Source organism: Mastigoproctus giganteus, chromosome 4, assembly GCF_048544385.1.
Source record: "Mastigoproctus giganteus isolate SK-2022 chromosome 4, ASM4854438v1, whole genome shotgun sequence".
NCBI lineage: Eukaryota > Metazoa > Arthropoda > Arachnida > Uropygi > Thelyphonidae > Mastigoproctus > Mastigoproctus giganteus.
In genome coordinates, this window is record NC_143578.1 from 11779379 (window position 1) to 11805757 (window position 26379).

Sequence of the window (26379 nt, forward strand, 5' to 3'; positions counted from 1 at the left end):
TTTTTTAGCTAGTAAAGGCGCTGGTTTGAAAGATTTGTTTGAAATTTCTAATGAATATTACATTTAATATTAAATTGTTTCTTATTTTTATTTCGATGCCATATGCTTGCATTTACTATGTACTGTCTATGTACATAGTCATATTATGAAGGTACATACAATACATACATAGACAAATTTTCAGACTAGTTTTTCTTATATATTTCATACTTTGGAACGGAACCCCTTTATTACTATTGGAGCCATAACTCAGTATTCGCGTTTTCAGTATTTGCGGCATTTCTCTGGAACGTAACCCCCGCGAATAGCGGGGGTTTCCTGTATATCATTTTGCTTAGAAATTGGAGTGTCACCAAAGATAAGTATAGGAGCAGAAGAATCCTTTTTGCGAAATATAAGGCAAGACTCAGTTTTAGAAGGATTGAAATCAACTAAGTTGTCTTTGCCCCACTGGAGAATTACCTGGAGATCGGCATTTAAGGAATTAGTAGTGGATATTCGAGAAGTTGAAGCTAACTGAGCAGGGCAAGGTTTTTCAAAATGGAAAGTGGAATGCAATGTGGTATCATAGGCAAAACTATGGATAGGATTTCCAGTCAATGGAAGAAGGTCATTAATATACAAGAGGAAAAGAGTGGGGGAAAGAACTGAACCTTGGGGGACACTGGCATTAGTGGAGAATTTAGAAGACAAAGAGTCATCTACCATCACCCTCAGTGAGCGATCAGAGAGAAAACTGGATAACCAATTACAAAAAACAGTTGGCAAACCTTAAGATGAAAGCTTGTTTAGAAGACCTTTATGCCAAACACAATCGAAAGCCTTTGAGATGTCAAGAGCAACTGCTTGTGTTTCACAAAACTTTTCCATTGAATTTGTCCATAAATGGGTAATATAAGCCAGAATATCACCAGTGGATCAACACTGACGGAATCCATACTGGCAATTGTTGATCAGACGGAAGGTTTCTAGGTAGTTTAAGAGTTGGCGGTTAATTGATTTCTCCATTACTTGAGAAAGAGTAGAAGTAATTGCAATGGGACGATAATTGGATGGAAGGACTTGTCACCCTTTTTAGGAACTGGCTGGATATGAGCAAATTTCCAAGCAGAAGGAAAAACACCTTTGGAATAAGAAAGTGAAAAAAGGCAGCAAAGAACAGGAGTAAGTTCAGGAGCACAGGTTTTGAGAACAAGTGGAGAAATACCATCAGGACCTGGAGCTTTCTTAGCATCGAGATTCGTCAAAATCCTTCTGACATCCTTTTGATGGAAGACCACAGGAGGCATTGAATGGAGTTGTTTTATCAAGATCATTAATACAAGAGTTGGAAGAAAAATGGGATGCTAGCAGGTCAGCTTTATCCTTGGCTGAGTTGACAACAGAACCATCTGGTTTTGACAGAGGTGGAAGCAGAGATGGGCATATGTTGTGGCCAATAGCTTTGGCAAGAAACCAGAATGCTTGGCTACCATTAGGGCAAGAAGCAAGTTTTCTACTCTTAGCCTGTTCAAAATCTAGTTTGGACTGATTAATGTCTGCTTTACAATTGTTGCGAGCTTTGGTGTAGGCAGAAAATGAAACTAAAGAATTGGAAACAAGCCAAATATGATATTAAACATTCTTCTCTTGAACAGCCTTATCATATTTATTGGAAAACCAAGGTTTAGATAAAGGACGAGATTTTAAAGTGTAGTGTGGAATAAAGGATTCCATTCCTACAAGAATAAGTTCGCTGACACGATCAGAGCAAACGTTGACATCATAAGTTTTGAAACAGTAGTCCGACCAAGGAAAAGAAGAAAAGAAATCTCGCAAGTCATCCCATTTTGCATTCTTGTAATGCCAAACAATATGAGGTTGGGAACAGCCATGAGATAAAGGCTCCATTGGAGAAGAGACAATCATCAAGTTGTGATCTGAGGTACCTAAAGGACAACTCACTTTGACCGTGTACTTTGGGTTGTTTGTGAGAAAAAGATCAGGCGTGTTGGCTGTATGGTTAGGATTGTCCAGTATTCTTGTAGGTAAATGTACAATCTGTGCAAGGTCATTAAAAATTGCAAAAGCCTCAGTATCTCGACCAGCTGGGTGTGACTAGAAAATGGAAACCAGCTGGAGTTGTGAACATTAAAATCACCAAGGAAGATTACCGCACTGTTAGGAAAGTTGGACTGGAGAAAATCAAGTTGCAAAGAGAGGAAGTCAAAGAGCTCCAAGTGATTAGTGGAGTTGGGAGAACAAGTGATTAGTGGAGTTGGGAGAACGGTAGAGACAGCAGATGAATTTGACACAATGAGGTAGAGGAAATGTCTGAGAATAATAACTGTAATCCTTTATGAAATTAAAGAGAGATTACACTCTATGTAGGTTGAATATTGAAAATAAAAATACTTTTGTTGTTGTAATCCATATTTCTACCTGAGGGATAGAGCAAATTGTAAAACGTATATTCAAAAATAGTTTTGATAATATATCACAAGGTAAAAACATCAAAACAGTGTTTTGTATGTAAAACATTACTATTCGTAAAATAATAAGAGGAGTTTACCTCAATATAGTAAAACATTACAAAACAGTGTTAACTTTAACACAGCATTGAAAGGGAGCTCATGCAGCCAATCTCAAAATTGAACTCAATTCTGTATGCTACACAGTTTGTTACTATTTATTCATATTAGGATAAACTCCTTGTTCATATTAGGATAAATTTCCATTCCTAATTTAGTATTCAATGCAATTTTTATTAAGTAAAATGCACATAATTTTTGAAATAATTTTCATTAACACTTTAGAGAGGTCCTAAAGTGATCATTAAATCACTTTAGGACAGAATCACACAGAGTGTTATCAACACAGAGCCTTAAACTTGCAGAAAAAAAGCACTTAATTTTATTAGATACTAGCAGAAGTAACTGACATTAACCACGGAAATTCAATATAAAACTGTAACTGTGCAGAGGAATACTGCTTTATAATGGGCCTCTGATAAACTGCACTGATGAATGCATTAAATAAATTATAAATTAATTTAAAAATCTAACTAAATTTGATTAAATGGAAATTAAACAATGTTTTACCACGTGAAAGTGTTACTGTAACTGCAACAAGTTTTGCTTGCAAGGTTTTTTTCTTATGTACAAGTACCTGAACATGAGAAAAAAATATAAAAAAAAAATAAAAGTTGAGATTAAATTAATAACTTAAATTAAAAAGAACAGACATAAAAGAATTTAAGAGAAAGAAAAAGAGAGTGTATATAACCACTACAGTAAGTGACCAACATTGAATTCCATCATAATTGAATACTGTAGCATGTAACAAAACAGAACAATATGCAAAGTCATTCCTACAGGTCAACACAGGTACCGTATGAAATAAAAATAATGCAAATGAAAAAAAGATAAGGGAAGCAGAGGCAAAACTTCACTGAGGAGCACCTGGGCCTTTAGGTCCCCAAAAGACTGAATTTTCACAGTGAACTTCCAAGAGGCAGCCAATATTCACTGATGCCCTTATTCCACAAGGTGGTCCTGGAGTCGTTTGGAGCATTCCCCTACATAGCAGCTGCCACAATTGTGGCAAGTGATCCAGTATACAATACTGTTACGTAAGAGAGGGGCGATGGGTGTTTTTACTCTCGAGAACAGAGATTGCAAACTTCTACCAGGAAGTTTTAAGCACTTCACGTGCTATTAGTATTAGTAATGGCCACATGGTGCAAGGAAGCCTATGGCTTATGTTGCACCAGCCAAAAAATAAATAAATAAATAAATAAAATAGTAATAATAATAAAAAAATAAATAAAATCAAATGATAAGAATAAAATAATAATAATAAGAATAAAATAATAATAATAAGAAAATAAAAAAATAATAATAATTAATAAATAAGAAAAAAGGAAATGGACAACCTAAGCATTTCCCTCCTCCCATAGGTAATTATCCAGCTGACCTTTGAATTTCCCCAAACTGTCAGCCTCTACCACCCATGTAGGCAACTTATTCCAGTAATTTATAACTCACTGGCTAAAATAAAATCCTGCAATCCAGTCTAAACATCTCCCCCCACGTAACTTGAAATTATGGCCCCTTGTTCTAGAATCATTTATAACCACGAAAATTTCATCCTGATTCATTTAGCTTATGCCTCTCAGAACCTTAAACACCTCAATCAAGTCTCCTCTAAGGTGTCTAGTTTTCAAGCTCTACAACCCACATATTCGAAGTCTTTCCTCATATGGATGCCCTTTTGCCAATCTGACCAGGCGAGTTACCTAAGCGCCTGTGTAGGCAGGAGCAGCAGTGCATAGCACACGCTTCTTGATTAGACCAGGGTTCAAGCCCGTGACCACTAAATATGGAGGATGTGGAAAGGTCAGGGAATGACCATCGCATATCCCCGGAGCAATATGGCCTTAGTTGCTAATGCTCCTAAAAACCAAATAACAAACACACAAACAACAAGCGAGTTACCTGTCTCTGGACCTTTTCAAGAAGCACAATGTCTTTCTTTAGGTCTGTGATTAGTTCAATTGCATTCACTCTCTGTGAGATATCTGCCCAGTTAATAGAGGCCATGTAGCACCTTAAGCCATTGTAATTTCCTTTCCTGAAGTTATAACCCATTCCTTTGCCTTTAACTACTGCTACCTCTCTCTCTTCACTGTCCACTGTAGAACTCCGTGATCACTGGTACTCGCATAAGATCCTAGAAATCTGGTCTGAGGTAATATGGGATATAAGCAGTAGATACCATTTCGCTGTTGTGAGGGTCTGTGAGAGCCTCAGGCGAGTTGCAAAGTTCTTGTGCATGTAGGGTGCACTTGTCCATCACACGGGCTGAGTAGCCACAGTTGGTGAGGTCAGCTTTTACCCTAGAAACCTCAGTGTGCCTGGCTTCTTCTGAGCTGGAATGACTCCAATATGACTCCATAGCTCGAGAGAGTAGAGCGTGTGTAATGCTGTTCAGGTGACAAGGGGTATGTGCTGACCTGTAGTTCATGAATTACTACAGCATGTTAGTTTCCGGTATTTCGAGGTTTCTAGATGAGGGCCCACCCGTCTCACTAAAACATCCAGGAAAGAAAGGGTCTTGTTCACTTCCAATTCTAAAGTGAATTAAATGAAGGAGGATAGAGACTTGAGGTATTCTAATAGCGGTGCATCCGAACCTCGGGGCATGATGGTGAAAATATCATCTACATACCTGCGTCACATGGTGATTGGTACCGGTGGATTCAGGAATATGCATTCCTCTAACTCCTCCATTGAAAGTTGGCGACGACGGAGCAGACAGGGGCACCCATAGCCAAATCGTGTATTTGTTTGTAGAGAGAGTTGCCAAATGTGACGACACTGCACGATAAACACAGGTTAAGGGCAGCACAGATATCTTCTGTAGATAGAGATGTTCTATCTGATAGACTGGGGTCATTCTCTAAAAGCTGTCTGGCACATACAATGGCCTGTTGGACTGGTATGGAGGTAAATAGGGAGATGACATCAAAGGATGTCATGATTTTGTCTTCAAGAACTGTAAGGTGGTTGACTGTTGGGACAGGCTTCCATCTGTTGTTGTGGAAGTGGATGGTTTTAATAAATTCAAGGAAGAAATAGACAAATTCTTGGAGGGTATGGATGGGTGAAGTGTGTAGTTTTTTGTTTTTTTTTGGCTTATGCTATATTATATAAGCTTGCTTTCTTGAATCATTTGTCACTACTACTAACACAACCTATGAAAGGCCAAACGAAAGAGAGCATGAGCTTAAATATGTTTAGCCCTTTAATGCAGTGGTTCCCAAAGTGGATGGTGGGGTTACCTAGGGGGCACTAAGAAGTAAGGGGATGGCAAGGGTGTGGAGGAGGGCCCTCAGAGCCCATTGATCGCTTATTTAAAATTTATCTGGCTAAAGTGAAACACCTTCCTCGCTTTGTATTTAAAGTCTTCCTGCTTTTATCGCTTTCAAAGCTATTTCCTTTAGTCACTTTGTTTGCATTTACGATTTGGAGTTGCCACAAGTTGTTCATCAAACCAATTACTGGTAATAGCTGTTGATTTTCTCATAAATTAGTTATGTACATTTTTGGTGGGTGAAAGTTTGTGCATGTTTAGTAAGTAGTTACATATAAATATTTTATGGCATAAATGTGGTATCTAAGACTCTTGGTAAATGACTATCATACTTTGAAAAGCTAGTATCACTGAATAAGTTCATCAGTTTTGTTGAATTAATTTAAACTAAAACATTTTAATTGGATTTTGAATAAAGGTGCAATTAATTGTTACTGTTTTGACTTTTATTGTGCTTTCTTCCTTCACTGCCTCCCTTAATATAATTGGATAGATCCCATCCACCCCAGATGCCTTCCTACATTTAACTTCAACAATTTTTCTTTCACTTTCCTCTCAGTTATTACAAAACCATTTAGCTCCCAAGGGCATCAACAAAGCCACCCTACCTGTGCATTTCTGATCGAACCAGAGAGCACAGATAACAATATGTGCTAAAATGTTCACCAGCTGAAGATGGTGCTGACAGAGGAATGGACGATGTTACCACAAGAACTTATCAACAACATTGTCTAAGTATGGACAGGTGATGCCTTTTTTTTTTACCTTCCTTAGTGGGTAATGCAAACTGTTAGCCTGAATAATGCTTTTTATAGGTTAGGGTAGAATAGGGGGAAATCAGGAATGAGTTTATAGAACAGGGATGGTGATTGAAAAAGTTTGGAAACCACTTCTTTACTGTAATACATATGAAAATAAAATTACAAAATATAAATTTGTATGTTGACATTGCTAAATTAACTAATTTGCACTGAATGCAAATGTATAAAATAACCACTTTCCATCCAGTGTCCCTTAAGGGGAATTTCTTTTTCCCTTATGAAAAACCTTATTTTATCAGGGTTAAACTTCATCTTACTATATTTTGTGTTTTCATAATTCTGAGCATTCCATAAATAATAGAAAAATATTTTAATATTTTTAATTTTATTATTATTTATAATATTTTATCTCTGTTTCAAAACTAATTTTATAGGTTTTTTCTTCTTTTTTTTAAATTAGAAGGAATTATGCTTACCAGTTCGGGTACAGTGGATCTTCCACTCTGATAACCAGCTGCTGAAGCTGCAGCTTGTTCATACTGTTCAAACAAATTTGCCATCCTAAAAATAATAAAGAAAATAAAAGAAACTGTAATTTTTAAAAAAATAATTCAAACAAATTATTCATGAGACACAATAATCTGTATATATTTTAAGCAGGTAGCTTTCTTGTTGCAACCATGTTTTTACAAAGAATAATCCCCCTGCATCTAACATCAGACCACAATCCTCAGAAAATCTCACCCAAACATGGATATTTATTATTATTATTATTAGCCATATGGTGCAAGGAAGCCTGAGGCTTATGCTGCACCAGCCAAAAAAAAAAATTTTCTGAATTACCTTGACAAACAGAGAGAGAGAGAGAGAGAGAGAGCAGAAGGGAATCATCAAGAACCCTGGATGCTCAGGACCCTGGGTGTGCCAAGCCCATACTCACCAGATGTGAGCCCCTAGGGTATATTATCTAGGTCACCAGCATTAAGGCTGCACAGGTAAAATTGTAACAATAAGGATGCAGGCAGTATATGAGTGAATAGCATAACAGTTATTCAACTTTCTCAGTTTACTTAGTACAAAAAAAAAAAGATCAAAACACATGATTAAACCATAGTTTAGATCTCTACATTTAAAAATTAATTATTAATTACACGCAGTGATGTGTTTCTCTTTTTCTATTTAGTGACACATGTGACCTAGTTATCCCCTTGGGATTTACTTAAAGATGTAACTACCATCAAGGGTAAAGGGATGGGTTTTCGCTTTCATAAATGTGGTTACAGGGTCACAGACAGTTTTAAAATTCTATACATTGAGACCATTTGATGATGTTACTATCAGCAAATTATAAATGAGAAGCTTCAAGGAATTAATCATTGAAGCTACTAGGCTTTACATACCAACTAAGAAATACTCTTCAAGGCATAGGCCTAAACAAATATCAGATGAACCAATGAGACTTGTGGCAAAGAAGAAAAATGAATGGGATGCACATAAATTATCAGGTGGCCCCAGAAGCCTGTGGTAGATATAAACTAGTCTGTAATCAAGTCACAAAGGAGGTTAGGCAAGAGAAGGCAGATTACAAGATATTGTTGGCAAAGGCTGGAAAGAAAAGTAGCAAAGACTTGTATGCCTATTAACAGTAGAACAAAGGGGCTGAACCACATTGGGAGACCTGATTTCGATGGGATAACTGTTGATGAGCCTGCTCTGGTTGTTGACATACTGAATAGGTATTTTGCATCTACATTCACACTTCAGGAATGCTTTAAGATGAGATGATGGCTGAAGTTTATCAAAAGCTAATGGGGAGCTAAATAACTATATGTTAGCTAAAAGAAAAGTGGAAGAGAAATTATTGAAGCTATACATAAAAGAGACACCAGGGGTGGATGGGATCTATCTAATTATATTAAGAGAGGCAGCAGAGGAAGTAAGCAAAGTCTTAGCACAATTATGAGAGCATCCTTAGATTCAGGGGAAGTCCTTGAACACTAAAGATGTGTGAATATATCCCCAGTTCACAAAGAGGGATCAGAGGGTGACATGAGTAATTACAGATCTGTTAGTTTAAATTCTGTTCCAGGAAAAATAATGGAGTCATTGGTTAAAGAAATAATCCATGATCATCTAGACAAGACGGAAATTATACCAGACACAACATGGATTTGTTAAGGGGAAATTTTGTCTGACCAATTTGAATGGACACTATGATGCAGTCACAAAGAACCGGATGAAAAAAAAAATTCTGATATCACTTGGAGTCCCTTGGTGTTCGGCCTTGGACCCACTGTTGTTTTCTATATTTATAAATGATATTAATGAAGGTAAAAAAAAAAAAAAGAAGGTATATCAGGCTTAATGTTCAAGTTTGCAAATGATAAAACGAATGGCACGGTGGTTAATGAGAATAATGACAGTATGTTACTGCAATAAAATCTATAAAAGTAAGGCAGATGGGCTAAGAAGTGGCAACTGAAGTTTAAAGTTGACAAATGCAAAGGACTGCATATGAGTAGCAGTAACCCCAGAGTACCAACTGTGTGGTACTACATTCAGAGTAGTGGAATATGAAAAAGACCCATCCCCAATTCATACAGGGGGATCAAAAGACAATGTGAGTAATTACAGACCTGTTAGCTTAACATCTGTTCCAGGGAAAATAATGGAATCACTAGTTCAAAAAGTAATGCAGAACTATTTGGACATGCATGCAATTATACTGAAATCACAGCATGGATCTGTTAAGGGGAAATCTTGTCTAACCAATCTGATAGGTTACTGTGATGCAGTGACCAAGGAAATGGATGCAAAAAATAATTTTGATATCATATAATTGGATTTCAGGAAGACTTTTGATACTGTCCCACATAAAAAACTGCTGTACAAACTGGAGCAATATGGCATTAAGGGTAATTTACTACCATGGATAAAGGGATGGTTAAGTGGAAGAAGACAGAGAGTAGTTATCAATGGGCACTGTTCTTCAAGGACTAATGTTCCCCAGGGATCAGTGTTGGACCCATTGTTGTTTTCAATATTTATCAATGATGCTAACAAAGGTATATCAGGCAGGCTTAATGTCTAAGTTTGCAGTGATACAAAGGTTGGCAGAGTGGTTAACGACAGTCATCAGGGTGAGCTACTGCAATAAGTTCTAAGAAAATTGGGTTAACGGGCTAAGAAATGGCAGTTCAAGTTTAACATTGACAAATGCAAGTGCTGCACATGGGTAGCAGTAACCCCAGAGTAACTGTGTGATAATACGCTCAGGGTAGTGGAGAATGAAAAAGACCTGGGGGTAATTGTGCAGTCAGACATGAAATTCTCTGAGCAGTACAGACATGAAATTCTCTGAGCAGTACAGACATGTTGCCAGAACAGCTCACAGGTTTTGTGAGTGATATACAGAAACTTTGCTAGCAGGAACAAGGAGGTGATTATCCTTTTGTATAATGCTGATGCTGCCTCGATAGCATTTGCTGATGCTATCGAGGCAGTGTTAGGTGGGTTGGAAAACTGCTAGCTTGGGGAGAGACAAAGACCAATAGATTGACAGTAGCCACTGGCAGAGGTGAAAGAGATTCTTGCACTGCTTCTATTGGAATGAGCAGAAGCCTGAAAAACAAGATGCATGATATTTCAGAGACTGCTGGGAGTCATTGCGGTACAAGTAAACACATGGGTTAGCATTAGCATTAGTAGAGGCATATGATGCAAGAAAGCAAGCTTATTCAGCATCAGCCAAAAAAAAAAAGAAAAAAAAAAAAAAAAAAAAAAAAAAAACAACCACTACTCCCATTTCACCCCTCAATTCATTCGAAATACCTGTCCAGCTGAGCCTTAAATTTGTTTAGGCTATCAACTTCAACAACAAGCGATGGAAGTCTATTCCACAAACCAACTGCCCGCTGGCTAAAGGCGAATTTCCGCACATCTATCCGACATCCGTCCTTCCTCAATTTGAATTTATGCCCTCTCAGGTGATTATTCTGAGCAAGAGGAAGAATTCCATCGGCATTGAGCATGCTCAAGCCATTCAAAGCCTTGTACACCTCTATCAGATCACCTCGGCGATGCCTAGTCTCCAGGCTCTGTAATTTGCAAAACTTAAGCCTTTCTTCGTAAGAGCAACCCTTTGTTCCATTCACTAATCTTGTTGCCCTTCTCTGTACTCGTTCCAGCAGCTCTACATCCTTCTTGAAATGAGGCCTCCAGACCTGTATACAGTACTCAAGGTGTGGCCTGACCAATGCCTTATACAAGGGAATAATCACATCCCTGTCCCTGCTAGAAAAATTCCTGTATATCATTGACAAGACACCATGAGCTACTCTTGCAGCTCGTCTGCACTGCTCAGAGAACTTCATATCTGCCTGCACAATTACCCCCAGGTCCTTTTCATTCTCTACCACTGTCAGCGTAGTACCACAGAGTTGATACGTTGATCTGGGGTTACTGTTTCCCATATGTAGTACTTTACATTTGTCAATGTTAAACTTCATTTGCCACCTCTCAGCCCATCTGCTCAACCTTTCCAGATCCTGTTGCAGCAGCATAGTATCAGTAGTGTCCTTAACAACCCTGCCAACCTTTGTATCGTCTGCAAACTTGGACATTAAGCCTGATACACCATCATCAATATCATTTATAAATACAGAAAACAACAATGGACCCAACACTGAACCCTGAGGAACTCCACTAATAACATTAGTCCACGTTGAGCAGTGTCCATTGATTACCACTCTCTGTCTTCTGCCACTCAACCATCCCTTTATCCATAGCAGCAATTTGCCTCGAATGCCACACTTCTCCAATTTGTGCAGCAGTCTTCCATGCGCAACAGTATCAAAAGCCTTTCTAAGATCCAAATATATAATATCAAAGTTATTCCCTGCATCCAGTTCTTTTGTGACTACATCATAGTATCCAATCAAATTGGTCAGACAAGACCTGCCCTTAACAAACCCATGCTGTGTCTGAGCTATAATGGAATTCTTGTCCAGATGATCCTGCAGTGCTTCTTTAACCAGTGCCTCCATTAATTTTCCTGGAACCGAAGTTAAACTAACAGGTCTATAATTACTTGTGTCAGCCTTTGATCCTCCTTTGTGAATTGGGGTTACATTTGCACATCTCCAGTCCATGGATACCTCCCCTGAGTCCAAAGAAGCTCTCATAATTATGGCTAGGGGTTTGCTTACTTCCTTTGCTGCCTCCTTTAATATAACTGGATAGATCCCATCCACCCCGGGTGCCTTTTTTATGTTTATCCTCAACAATTTCTCCTCCACTTTCCTCTCAGTTATTAGAAAATCATCTAGCTCACTGCCAATGTTTACTTCACCTACGACATTCCCCTTCCTGAATAACTCCTCATGTGTGAATGTAGATGCAAAATACTCGTTTAGATTGTTAGCCACCTGAGCTGGATCCTCAACTGTTGAACCATCAACATCCAGTGGACCAATCTGATTCATCCCTTTCCTTCTTGAGTTTAAATAGGTAAAGAACTCTTTTCTGTTTTTCTTTGCATCCTTTGCCAAGGATTTCTATTAATCTGCCTTTGCCTGCCTAATCTCCTTTGTGACTTGGTTACAGACCAACTTATATCTATCATAGGCTTCCACGTCACCCATTAATTTGTATGTATCCCATGCATTTTTCTTCTCTGCCATATGTCTCATTAGTTCATCTGACAACCATTTAGGCCTGAACCTTGAACAATATTTCTTGGTTGGTATGTAAAGCCTGGTAGCTTCCAAGATTAGTTCCTTGAATGCTTCCCATTTTGAATTTGCTGTTGGTAACATCATCAGTTGGTCCCACTGTATAGAATTTAAATACTGTCTCAGACCAGCATAGTCTCCTTTACGAAAGCAAAAACTCTTCCCTTTACCTCTGATGGTAGTTACCTCCTTGAGTAAATCCCACTTCAGCACACTGTGATCACTGCCACCCAGTGGTTCATTTATCTGCAGATTCCTAATGCATGAAGAATCACTACTGATAATCAGATCAAGAGTATTACTCCCTCTAGTTGCCTCCCGAACATGCTGGTGTAGAAAACAATCATCCAATAAATCCACAAAAGCCTTGCTAGTGTGTGAGTGACCAACCCACAAATTCCAGTCAATATCTGGGAAATTAAAATCCCCCATTATAAGACTCTCTGATTTACTGGCCCACTCTATTTCCCTGTACAGTATCTTATTATACTCATCAGAGTCATTAGGCCTATAGCACACTCCTACTCTCAATTTTGATTTACCTATGCTTATGTCACACCAAACTGACTCAACACTGCACTGTCCAGCGATGTCAACTGGCTTCACTTCCTTGGATTTTATGTGTTTTTTAACTAATAGCATAACCCCTCCTCCCTTCCTATCCTGTCTATCCTTTCTGTAGACGTTGTACTCCCCAAATTCCAGTTCTGCATTCCTTATATCTGTGTGACACCACGTCTCTGATATCCCAACAATATCTGCCTTTGATGTTTTGAGTAATACCTCAAATTCATCAAATTTATTTACTAAACTCCTAGCATTAGTGTACACGCAAGTATACATGCACCTGTTTCTATTCTTAGCTACCCTAACACAACCCATGTGTTTACTTGTACCGCAATGACTTCCAGCAGTCTCTGAAATATCCTGCATCTTGTTTTTCAGGCTTCTGCTCATTCCAATAGAAGCAGTGCAAGAATCTCTTTCACCTCTGCCCGTGGCTACTGTTAATCCATTAGTCTTTGTCTCCCCCCAAGCTAGCAGTTTTCCGACCCACCTAACACTGCCTCGATAGCATCAGCAAATATTCTTGCACCCTTTCTATTTAAGTGTATCCCATCCCTGTAGAAGCAATCTCTCCTGTTAACAAGTACAGTCCAGGCTGAAAAAAATTCTACCCCTTCAGCCTTGCACAATCTTTCCAGGGCCGAATTGATCGACAAGGCTCTCATCATATACTCCCTCCTATCGTGTCTGGGCAGAATTGCAGACACTTTCAAATTCAACCCTACTTCACGGCTTTTTTTCAACAGTGACCTGTACTTGTTAAGTAATTCCGCTGGTCTCCTACTCTTAATATCATTAGTGCCAATGTGTACAACTATATCACCTTTTGTGCCCTTAAAAGATGATATCTGCTCTACAACGTCATCAACCTTTGCCCCTGGCAGACATACCCTGGTCCTGTTCCACCTATCATGGTTGTGTTAGGGTAGCTAAGAATAGAAACAGGTGCAGGTATACTTGCGTGTACACCAATGCTAGGAGTTTAGTAAATAAATTTGATGAATTTGAGGTATTGCTCAAAACATCAAAAGCAGATATTGTTGGGATATCAGAGACGTGGTCACACAGATATAAGGGATGCAGAACTGGAATTTGGGGAGTACAATGTCTACAGAAAGGATAGACAGGATAGGAAGGGGGGAGTTATGCTATTAGTTAAGAAACACATAAAATCCAAGGAAGTGAAGCCAGTTGACATCGCTGGACAGTGCAGCGTTGAGTCACTTTGGTGTGACATAAGCATTGGGAGATCAAAATTGAGAGTAGGAGTGTGCTATAGGCCTAATGACTCTGATGAGTATAATAAGAAACTGTACAGGGAAATAGAGTGGGCCAGTAAATCAGAGAGTCTTATAATGGGAGATTTTAACTTCCCAGATATTGACTGGAATTTGGGGGCTGGTCACTCACATACTAGCAGGGCTTTTGTGGATTTATTGAATGATTGTTTTCTATATCAGCATGTTCGGGAGGCAACTAGAGGGAGTAATACTCTTGATTTGATTATCAGCAGTGATTCTTCATGCATTAAAAATCTGCAGATAAATGAACCACTAGGTGGCAGTGATCACAGTGTGCTGAAGTGGGATTTACTCAAAGAGGTAACGACCATTAGGGGTAAAGGGAAGGGTTATTGCTTTCGTAAAGGAGACTACGATGGACTGAGACAGTATTTAAATTCTATATAACAGTGGGACCAACTGATGATGTTACCAACAGCAAATTCAAAATGGGAAGCATTCAAAGAACTTATCTTGGAAGCTACTAGGCTTTACATACCAACTAAGAAATATTGTTCAAGGTTTAGGCCTAAATGGATGTCAGATGAACTAATGAGGCATATGGCAGAGAAGAAAAATGCATGGGATACATACAAATTAACACATGACACAGAAGCCTATGATAGATACAAGTTGATATGCAACCAAGTTACAAAGGAGGTTAGGCAGGCGAAGGCAGATTATGAGAAATCCTTGGCAAGGGATGCAAAGAAAAACAGCAAAGAGTTCTTTACATATGTAAACTCTAGAAGGAAGGGGATGAATTGTATTGGTCCACTTGATATTGATGGGTCAACTGTTGATGATCTTACTCAGGTAGCTAACAAACTAAATGAATATTTTGCATCGACATTCACACATGAGGAGTTATTCAGCAAGGGGAATGCCAGAGGTGTATTCAACTCTAGCAGTAAGCTACAGAATCTTGAAATAACTGGGAGTAAAGTGGAGGAGAAATTGTTGAAGATAAACACAAGAAAGGCACCTGGGCTGGATGGGATCTATCCAGTTATATTAAAGGAGGCAGCAAAGGAAGTAAGCAAACCCTTAGCCATAATTATGAGAGCTTCCTTGGACTCAGGGGAGGTACCCATAGACTGGAGATGTGCAAATGTGACCCCAATTCACATCATCATCATCATCAGCCATTTTCAATCCACTGCAGGATGAAGGCCTCTCCAGCAACTTTCCAGTTCTTTCTGTTTTGAGCACTGGCCATCCATTTACTACTCAAAAACTCATGAATTTCATCTATCCATCTCCGCCTTTGTCTTCCAGGTTTTCTTCTAGCTCCTCTTGGGTACCATTCTGTTATTTTCTTAGTCCATCTGTCATCATGTCTTCGAGCTATGTGTCCTGCCCAAGACCATTTTAGTTTCAAAGGAGGATCAAAGGCTGACACAAGTAATTATAGACCTTTAGCCAACCACCCGCTGGCTAAAGGCAAATTTCTGCACGTCTATCCTACATCTGTCTTTCCTCAAATTGAATTTATGCCCTCTCAGCTGATTATTCTGAGCAAGAGGCAGAATCCCATCAGCATTGAGCATGCTCAAACCATTCAAGGCCTTATACACCTCTATCAGATCACCTCGCCGGTGCCTAGTCTCCGTTGAGAAGACTAGGCACTGGCTAGGCACAAGTTGAGGAAGGATGGTTGCAGGACAGATGTGTGGAAGTTTGCCTTCAGTCAGTGGGTGGTCGATTGTTGGAACAGGCTTCCTTCTGTTGTTGTGGATGGATGGGTTGAATAAATTCAAGGAAGAACTAGACAAATTCTTAGAGGGTGCAGATAGGTGAACTGTGTAGGTTTTTTTTTTTTTTTTTTGGCTGATGCTGTATACTAAATTTTGTGTGTGCTAATACAAGTATTCTAGATTGGTTTGCATGTTTGAAGAAATAAAAACTTCACTGGGGGAACCTTATATCTTTCGAGATGGACTAACTCTAAAATGTCATTAAGAAATTCTTCTGGTTGCTGATAGACTTAAATTCAAACCTTTCCAAATGAGAGATATGCATCAAAGTTGCTATACTGTCAACTCTTCCCATGATTTAGACTGGATGCATCACTGAGGCATACTAGTTGGAGTGCAGGAAGCTAGTTGTGCTGGGTTACAGATGCACTGGATCTGTATGATGCTGTCAGCCATGATACCTGTTAGGATACTACTAGCCGAGTGGTCAAGTGCAGAAGTACACGTGCCTTGAGTGACTGGGGTTGAAGCCCATGACTGCTAAATACGGTACTGTTTCTTGTATTCTCTGTACCTTGTGAACTTCTCTGACCATGTGGTCGTCCCGAAATATAAACAGAAAATTTATTTATTTATTACTAGAAGTGATGCTGAGTGGGGAGGAAATCCTAGAGATTATATTTCTGAAAAATATTGTTGATCCACAGTGATATTATCTCTTTTACAGCCAGATCAAATCAAAGAACAAAATGGTGAGCAAATAATCCAAGGGTGCAATATCTTTAACATGCATCAGTTCCCGTCATTGTCATTTGTGGTGTCGGCGCAAGAAGTGAGCTGCTTATTGACAAGAATGGAATCATATCTTTATTGATGACTCATGTTTCTGTTTAGGATCCAGTGACAGCCTGTATCAGGGAGCAGCATACCAGTCCAACACACAAATGCTGATCAGCATGTGGCTTTCAATGACTACTATGTGGTAAGCTTATCCTATAAGTGTCCCATCTGTATGGGGCCACATATATGGGAAGATACCTATATAAAGCACCAGAGTGAAAGAATACATTAGAACTATATATACAAAAATGCTAATATAGATTAACCCCAGGGGCTCATATCTGGTGAGTATGGGCTTGGCACACCCAGGGTCCTGAGCTGGATATCATCATTCTTCTTTTCTTTGGTGATATTCTCTCTCTCTCTCTCTCTCAGGGTAACTCGGGAATTTTTTTTTTTGGCTGGTGCAGCATAAGTCTCAGGCTTCCTTGCACCATATAGCTAATAATAATAATAAATAATAAAATAACATTTATTACATACAACAATTATTACATATTAAATTCTTTTGAGAGCAGAGTGATAGGATAGCCTGTATACATTTATGTGTGATGTGAATCAATAAATATCCCAAAGGTAATTTATATTTTTCTTGTTTTTTTTTTTTTTTTTTCTGTGTGTGTATGCTATTAGCCATGTACAAATCTATGCCAATTAACATAAAAAAATTCTAATACTTGAATAAAATAATAACAAAAGAACAATTATAGGCATTTTATCTCATACTTGCAACTTGAAGCTAGAGATGCTACTGAATAAAATAATGAAAACTGAAGTAAGTGTATCAAAAATTAACTTATTATAGAAAAGTATAAAACCTTAAAATACATACAAGCATATCATATTAAGCACATTGTTATTCTGCTCACAAAACAAGAAAATCAGAAAAATATTGTTCTGTTTGACGTCAGGAAATCCAAACTGTAATGATACAAAGTACTACTGTAACCCTGAAGTATATGCATCTTCAAGCTCTATTTTCATCTGTTAATTTTTACTAATTGTTTGGAAATACCCTGAATCATTAATATAAACATTGGAGCATAAACTTGTCTTGAAAGGTATTGTATGATATTGTTGAGTGAATGGAGTAATTTAGAATGCAAGAGGGGGGTGGGGGTATGGGATTGATGTATAATCAATCCCTGAAGTATAATGGGATTGATGCATGACCCCTTAAAGGGTAACAGAAATAAGATGGTGCATGATATCACAATAATGGTGCATCATATCTTCAAGAAACCTGTTCAGCGTGAAGAGGAAAAGACCAAACCCTCCAGCACATGACAACGTGATGAAACAAATGGCTCTCAGTCCTCAGCAGCTTTCACTCCCCCTCTAATGGCAGTGATGGGATCAGGGTGGAGGCAGAGGACGCTAAGGATCTCTGGGTATGACCAAGCTGCCATGCATGGAAACTGAACTTGGCCTGTTACAACATAAGATCATTCATCGGTGAAGACAGGATATTAGAGCTGGAAAAGGAATTAGAAATGTGAATTGGAATATCATCGGTTGGCTGAAAGAAGAAGAAATTAATCACTCATACGTTTAGCAAGTGGAAATCTGCTGTACACCAATGGAAACAGTGAAAAGAGTGAAGGTGGAGTTGGCTTTCTGGCCCATAAAGATATAAAAAACAACATTTTGGAATTCAAAAGTACATCACCAAGTGTGTCAAGACTACTACTCAGGATTTCTAAGAGGTACAAGCTAAAGGTTATATTGATTTATGCACCAATGTCGAGCCATGATGATGAAGAAATATACACCGAAATTGAGAGACTTCTAGATGAGCAGAAAACCCACTACACCATCATTATGGAGGACCCCAATGCTAAGATTAAAAAGAGACAAAACAGTGCAAAAAGGAAAACTATAGGAAATTTTGGAATTAGTGAAAGAAATGAAAGACTTGTGGAATTTGCAGAATCTCAAGAAATGTCAGTAATGAACACTTTTTTTTCAAGAAAAGGGTGAACAGAAAGTGGACATGGAATCCCAAATGGATTAATAACTAATGAAATCACCTTCATCCTCACTAACAGAAGATATATTGTGAATGATGTTACTGTCCTGAACAAGGTAAAGGTTGGAAGTGATCACAGAATGGTAAGATGCACACGATATAGATGTAAGAAAAGAAAAAAAAAAAAAAAAAAACAGACTTGAGCAAATAATATGAAGGTTTTCAAGATAACAGAAGAGGAGAAAAAGCAGTATGTACTGAAACTTAAGAACAAGTTTGAGCTTCTGCAGACCTTTCAGTACCAAAATATCGACGAGAAATACAACTTTATGCAAGTGATAAAGCCCAAGAAACCTATAGGTAAAAAGAAATCCAAAGAAGAAAACAATTAGTCAAGAAACACTTGTCATGATGAACCAGAGATGGCAAATGAAGAGCAAGATAAACAAGGAGAGAATTGAGTATACTGAGTTATGCAAAGCCATTAGAAAGACTCAGAGAGGGCATAAGAAGATTTAACACAAGAAAAGTAGAACAAGCATTAAGGGAAAACAAAGAACTTAAATCGGCAGCCATCAGTAATACAGAAAGACAAATGATACTGAAACTGAATAGAGATGGTGTAGTTACAAATACAGAGAAGACAATTCAAATTGCAGAAGACTACTACAAAGAATTATATAAGGAGTGAGGGAATGATGCCAGCAGCGGGAGAAGATGGATCACAAGTAAGTAACATGTATGACTTACCCAATATTCTTCCTGATGAGGTAGAATATGCATTGAAGAATCAGAAAGCCCCGGGTGAGGATCAAGTTACTGTAGAGTTGTTAAAATTGGAAGGAAGAGACATGACACAGAAACTGGCAACTCTTCACAAAATACATTAGGAAAGGTGTGACACCTAAGGAGTGGAATAATGCACTCATAGTTTTGCTGCATAAGAAAGGAGAATAATCAGAAATTGGAAAATATAGACCAATTAGCTTGTTATCCCACATCTACCAGTTGTTCACAAGGGTCATTACTAACAGATTATAAAGAATACTTGATGTGAATCAACCGAAAGAGCAAGCTAATATCGCAGCTAATGGAGAAAGCAAATGAATATAAAACACCATTATGCCTGGCATTTGTGGATTATGAAAAGGCATTTGACTCCATACAGCATAAGGCAATGTTTCGGGCACTGGAAAGAAAAGGTATAGACACCCCATATATTATGATTTTGAAGAAAATATATGAGAATGCTACCTCCTTTAATAGACTAGACAAAGACAGTAGCAAATTTAAAATTGAGGAAGGAGTTTGACAAGGAGACTATTTCCAAAGTTGTTTACTGCTACCCTTGAGGAAGCTTTCAGAAGATTAAGACTGGTTGCAGAAAGGAGTCAGTGTGAATGGAGAGTACCAAAACCATTTAAGATTTGCAGATGACATTGTGATCATAAACCATGATCGCAAACAATTAGAAGAAAATCTTAATCAGTTATGTACAGTTAGTAAGGATTTTTGACTAAAGATGAATATGGCTAAAACAAAAGTAATGATGAACAAGTATGCCACAGAAAGGGACATAATGATTGAAGGAGCAGTAATTGAAAAGGTGGAGTCATATACTTATCTGGGACAAGTCATTAGCTGTAATAATGATAAATGGCTGGAAGTCAAGAGAAGAATAAGTTTCAGACGGATGGCATTCAGGAAATATAGTCACATACTGAGGAGCAATATCACAGTTTGTCCGAAATGTAAAATAACAAACCAATGTATACTCCCCACCATGACTTATGGAAGTGAAACTTGGGCACTCACCAAAAGAATGGAAGAGAAGCTGAGAACTACACAGCGAAGAATGAAACGAATTATATTGGGAATCAGACTGTTAGATAAGAAGAGAAACACATGGATTAGGCAGCAAACTCAAGTAAAGGACATTCTTATCAAAACTAAAGAACTAAAATGGTCTTGGGCAGGTCACATAGCTCGAAGACATGATGACAGATGGACTAAGAAAATAACAGAATGGTACCCAAGAGGAGCTAGAAGAAAACCTGGAAGACAACGGCAGAAATGGATAGATAAAATTCATGAGTTTGTAGGTAGTAAATGGATTGCCATTGCACAAAACAGAACGAACTGGAAAGTTGCTGGAGAGGCCTTCATCCTGCAGTGGATTGAAAATGGCTGATGATGATCCCAATAATATCACATAGTAGTTCTAAAACAATTTAGGATAGGTAGTGCAATGAATTAAATGAACAATGCAGGTCCTCCATGACAGCAACAGATTCACCACTTGTCACTCATTTTGAGAAGTGTGGGTTTAAATACTGTTAGAATTATTGTTGGTTTTTCAGTCCACAAAAAAAGAAAATTTGTACATTAACACATAACTGTGTAGACATAAATACACAATAAGCCATATCAACTAATATACTAAGACGAAAGTAGTTGGTGGATGACAAGGCTAGGGGCAGATGGTATCTTAGCTGTACTTGGTATTTGTGTCAAGGATTCACTTTGTAATCCACTTAATTCAGAATAAGCATTTTTATTCTAAATTAATTTTCTAAGAGTTGTGGCAAAATACTGTTTCTTATAGTGTTTTATGAATCACAGAAGGTACTATTTAAGAATAGCCTTATCCACTCTGAATTAAAGCTGGATTAGGCAAGAATGGAAGAGAAAGTGATAATCCTACTTTTAAACATTACACATTATACAAAACAGTTCATAAGGCATTCATAATACAAAACTGGAAGGGAAAGATAATGAAAAGCACGACAGCTATCTGTACAAAGTGCCATGACACAGCAGATGTGGATTAATTATGTGTGAGCAGTCAAGCGGTGGCTCGGTGATACAGAAATTTTTTTTTTTTTTTTTATGTGAACCCCAAACACGAGAGGTATTAGAACCTATAGTACTTAGTACTGTGCTTAGGTTGGGGGATTGAGAAGACGAAAGAAGATATTTGTCGACATTGGACTTGAACTTCTGTAAACTGTAATTTTCAGGAAATATGAATGAAGGAAGGTTGTTCCAGAAAACGGCAGTTGAATGAATAAATGAGGAAGATGAAAAGTTGGTTCTGTGGGTTTGAAGTTGGACAGTAAATGGATGTTGGCTGGTGGTGGCACATGTTTGGACTGTTTTGAAAGAGAGAGCGGGAATTATAGAAGCCAATTCAGAAGAACAGTGCCCATGGAAGTATCTGTAGAAGAGGAATGCAGCAGAAACAGTACGTCTATGAGAAAGCGAGTGGAGAGACTCTGTTAGAGATGAATCATTAATTAACCTAACTGCCCTCTTCTGAATGGAATCAAGAAGCCTGAGAGAGGTTTTGGGGGCACCACCCCAGATGTGAGAACAATTTTCCATGGCAGGGCGGATTTGCGATTTATACAGAGTGAGCAGCTGTTTGGAAGAAAAGTAACGCCGAGAGCGAAAGAGAAAACCAAGTTTTTTAGATGCAGAGGAAGCAATATTTGTAATGTGCTTGTGCCAAGAGAGATTAGAAGTCAGGGTAATCCCCAAAAGAGATATATCATTTTGCCTAGAAATCAGAGTGTCACTAAAGATAAGCATAGGAGCAGAAAAATCCTTTTTGCGAGATATAAGACAAGACTGTGTTTTAGAAGGGATGAAATCAACTAAGTTGTCTTTGCCCCATTGGAGAATTACCTGAAGATCGGCATTTAAGGAATTGGTAGCAGATTTTCGAGAAGTTGAAGCTGATTGAGCAGGACAAGGTTTCTCAAAATGGAAAGTGGAATGCAATGTGCTATCATCGGCAAAACTATGGATAGGATTTCCAGTCAATGGAAGAAGGTCATTAATATACAAGAGAAAAAGAGTGGGGAAAAGAACTGAACCTTGGGGGACACCGGCATTAATGGAGAAGTTAGAAGACAGAGAGCCATCTACCATCACCCTCAGTGAGCGATCAGAGAGAAAACTGGATAACCAATTACTAAAAACAGTTGGCAAACCTTAAGATGAAAGCTTGTTTAGAAGACCTTTATGCCAAACACGATCAAAAGCCTTTGAGATGTCAAGAGCAACTACTTGTGTTTCACCGAACCTTTCCATTGAATTAGTCCATAAATGGGTAATATAAGCCAGAATATCACCAGTGAATCGACACTGACGGAATTCATACTGGCGATCATTGATCAAACGGAAGGTTTCTAGGTAGTTTAAGAGTTGGCGGTTAATTGATTTCTTCATTACTTTAGAAAGAGTAGAAGTAATTGCAATGGGACGATAATTGGATGGGAGGGATTTGTCACCCTTTTTAGGAACTGGCTGGATATGAGCAAATTTCCAAGCAGAAGGAAAAACACCTTTGGAATAAGAAAGTGAAAAAAGGTGGCAAAGAATAGGAGTAAGTTCAGGAGCACAGGTTTTGAGAACAAGTGGAGAAATACCATCAGGACCTGGAGCTTTCTTAGCATCAAGATTCATCAAAATCCTTCTGATATCCTTTTGACGGAAGACCACAGGAGGCATTGAATGGAGCATGTTGGGAATGGTGGGAGGTGTTTTACCAAGATCATTAATACATGAGTTGGGAGAAAAATGGGATGCTAGCAGGTCAGCTAGCATCCGTTTGGACAGAGGTGGGAGCAGAGATGGGCAAAAGTTGCGGCCAATAGCTTTGGCAAGAGACCAGAATGCTCGGCTACCATTAGGGCAAGAAGCAAGTTTTCTACTCTTAGCCTGTTCAAACTCTAGTTTGGACTGATTAATGACTGCTTTACAATTGTTGCAAGCTTTGGTGTAGGCAGAAAATGAAACTGAAGAATTAGAAACAAGCCAATTACGATATGCAACATTCTTCTCTTGAACAGCCTTAGCACATTTATTGGAAAACCAAGGTTTAAATAAAGGACAAGATTTTAAAGTGGAGTGTGGGATAAAGGTTTCCATTCCTGCAAGAATAATTTCACTGACACGATCTGAGCAAACGTTGACATCAAAAGTTTGGAAACAGTAATCCGACCAAGGAAAAGAAGAAAAGAAGTCTCGCAGATCATCCCATTTTGCATTCTTGTAATGCCAAACAACCCGAGGTTGGGAATAGCCATGAGATAAAGGTTCCATTGCAGAAGAGACAATCACCAAGTTGTGATCTGAAGTGCCTAAAGGAGCTCTCACTTCGACCGTGTACTTAGAAGGGTTGTTTGTGAGAAAAAGATCAAATGTATTGGCTGTATGATTAGGATTGTCCGGTATTCTTGTAGGTAAATGAACAATCTGTGCTAGGTCATTAGTAATTGCAAAAGCCTCAGCATCTTGACCTGCTGGGTCGGTGTGACTAGAAAACGGAAGCCAGCTGCTGTTGTGAACATTAAAATCACCAAGGAAAATTACCTCACTGTTAGGAAAGTTGGACTGGAGAAAGTCAAGTTGCAAAGAGAGCAAGTCAAAGAGCTCCAAGTGATTAGTGGAGTTGGGAGAACGGTAGAGACAACAGATGAATTTGACACAATGATGTAGAGAGATTTTAAGCCAGAGAAGATCAAAGAGAGGAGATTCCAAATTGCCAAGTCTCTGACAGGGAATATCAAAACAGACATATGCACAAGTACCACCTTTGAGGTGAAAGGAATCATACAGCGAATAATTTGGGCATCTGAGATGAGCAGTAGTTGAATCAACCGATAACGGAGATTCTGTCAGAAATAGTATATGGGGTTTGGCAGACTGCAAGTGGAAATGGACATCGTTGAGATTAGAATTGAGACCACGTATATTAGTGAAATGAATTAGGAAGTCCTTGGGAGGTTTAGATCTTTTCGCAGATAAGCTTGCTCTATTAGTTTGACAATTCAACATGTATTCAATAGTAAGAAAAAGTAGGTGGGACATGCTGTATGAAGTAATGAAATTTTTGGATATGGCGTACACGTGGTAGGAATATACCCAGATCCTTGACATAACGTGGCCTCGACAATGCTCCCCGCATACACACTACTCGGACTCCCTCCAGTCACTATCTGGCAGAGTAGAGGCAGCGAAATTATACACTAGCTAATCCGGAAGCCTCCTAGAGAGTTACCAAGAGGTTCGGTCCGGTGTCTTAACTAGCGGCCGGTCTCTCTCTCTCTCCTTTTTTTTTTTTTTTTTAATTCTCCAATTCAGACATCTGGTAGCAAGAGAAGCTGACTTCATTTTAACTGCTTACAGATTCACCGTGCAATAATCAAACGAAAACAATTAAAAAGGATACAATCAATTTTATAAAAATCCAGCACAAATTAATAAATTATATCAGGTAATCGTGTATTTTTGTTCAAGGGTTTCAAGCAATCAATGCTTGTTTTATGCACATGCCAGTGTGATTCGCGAGGTAAGCCCTGCTGAATTTGACACCCCATCACCGGAGTTTTTAAATGCCTGAAAAATTACCTGATGTTTGTTGATGAAACTATCAGGTAGCAGGTATTCTTACAGCTCCGCTGAAAACAGACATTCGATTGGTCACATGTCTTTACGATATAACTTTATCCTTACAATGCAAACAAAAAGGTTACACATTTCCCATCACACACAATAAACGCAGAGTAAACAGAACATTCAAACCCCTCCTACTTTTGGTAACATGCACAACACATTTATTACCAAAGCGCCATCTATGAAACTGAATTAAAAAATTATTGAGGCACACAAGAAAATGAAAAATTAACTTATACAACACAAGAAATAGCAAAAAATAGCATATTAAATACTACGCTATTTTTGCCATTGATTAGTATAATAATATTATTCTATCTCAGAAAAATAGCAGAAAAATTTTACGTTTCGGTATTATGGTGAAATAAGTTCCCCTTCACTGAAATCTTCAATCATCTAAAAAACATAAATAAATTTTCAGAATCTTCTCTTTGTTCCTATTTACTTTTTACAATAGTGAAGGGAAAGGGACCAACGGAAAGTGCAAGTGCTGGCAGTGCTAGAAAACGATACAAAACTGATTTAGAAATGAAGATGATTAATTAAGAAGTATGAAGCAGGAAAACGTTTGTCACCTATTGCACGGAATTAGGTCTCGCTTCTTCAACAGTGAATACTATTTTAAGGGACAGTACGCATTATAAAAGAACATGTTAAAGGATCAATGCATTTCAGATCAACAACAGCGATCACAAAACAGCATTCAGGTGCTATATCGAAGATGGAAAAGCTATTAATAATATGGATGGAAAATCAGATTCAGAAGTATATACTCCTGAGTCTAATGGTCATTCAAGAAAAAGCAAGAAGTATTTATGAAGATATTAAGGATAAGTACGGCGAACCTCAAGCCAAGTTCGTGGCAAGCAACAGGTGGTTTAATAGGTTCAAACATCGCGCTGGTTTCCAAAACATTAAACTATGCGGTGAAGTCGTTAGTGCCGATTCTGCAGGTGCGGAGAAATTTTGTGATGTGTTGGAAAAAAAATATTGACGAAGGCAACTGTTCAACGCAGCAAATGTTTAACCTTGACGAGACAGCTCTTAAATAAATAAATCATCTATTATCGTTCCGCTATTCCACGGGTCGAAGTATGAAGCCTCGCCACCATGACCTGTCCGTGTACTTCTCTCCGTCGTTGATTTCACTCCAGTTTCCTCCTCTCTTAATAACTTCGATCTTTATCATGTCCTGCCATCTAAATCTTGGCCTTTTGT

At 38.3% G+C, this 26379-nt stretch overlaps 1 protein-coding gene across 2 annotated transcripts in view; it reads right to left on the reverse strand.

The window, feature by feature from the left end:
- dor (vacuolar protein sorting-associated protein 18 dor) overlaps positions 1-25246 on the reverse strand; it is a 139610-nt gene extending 114364 nt beyond the window's left edge. Inside the window, exons 1-2 of one of the 2 annotated variants that reach the window (XM_090372563.1) lie at positions 25117-25246; positions 7091-7175 (exon numbers count right to left, since the gene is read on the reverse strand). In XM_090372563.1, the coding sequence (XP_090228689.1) occupies positions 7091-7174 (84 nt within the window). In that variant the 5' untranslated portion in view covers position 7175; positions 25117-25246. Of the gene's footprint in view, positions 1-7090; positions 7176-25116 lie in introns of those variants that run through there. The other variant, XM_090372564.1, reaches the window with a different exon arrangement.
- Positions 25247-26379: the final 1133 nt, after the last annotated feature.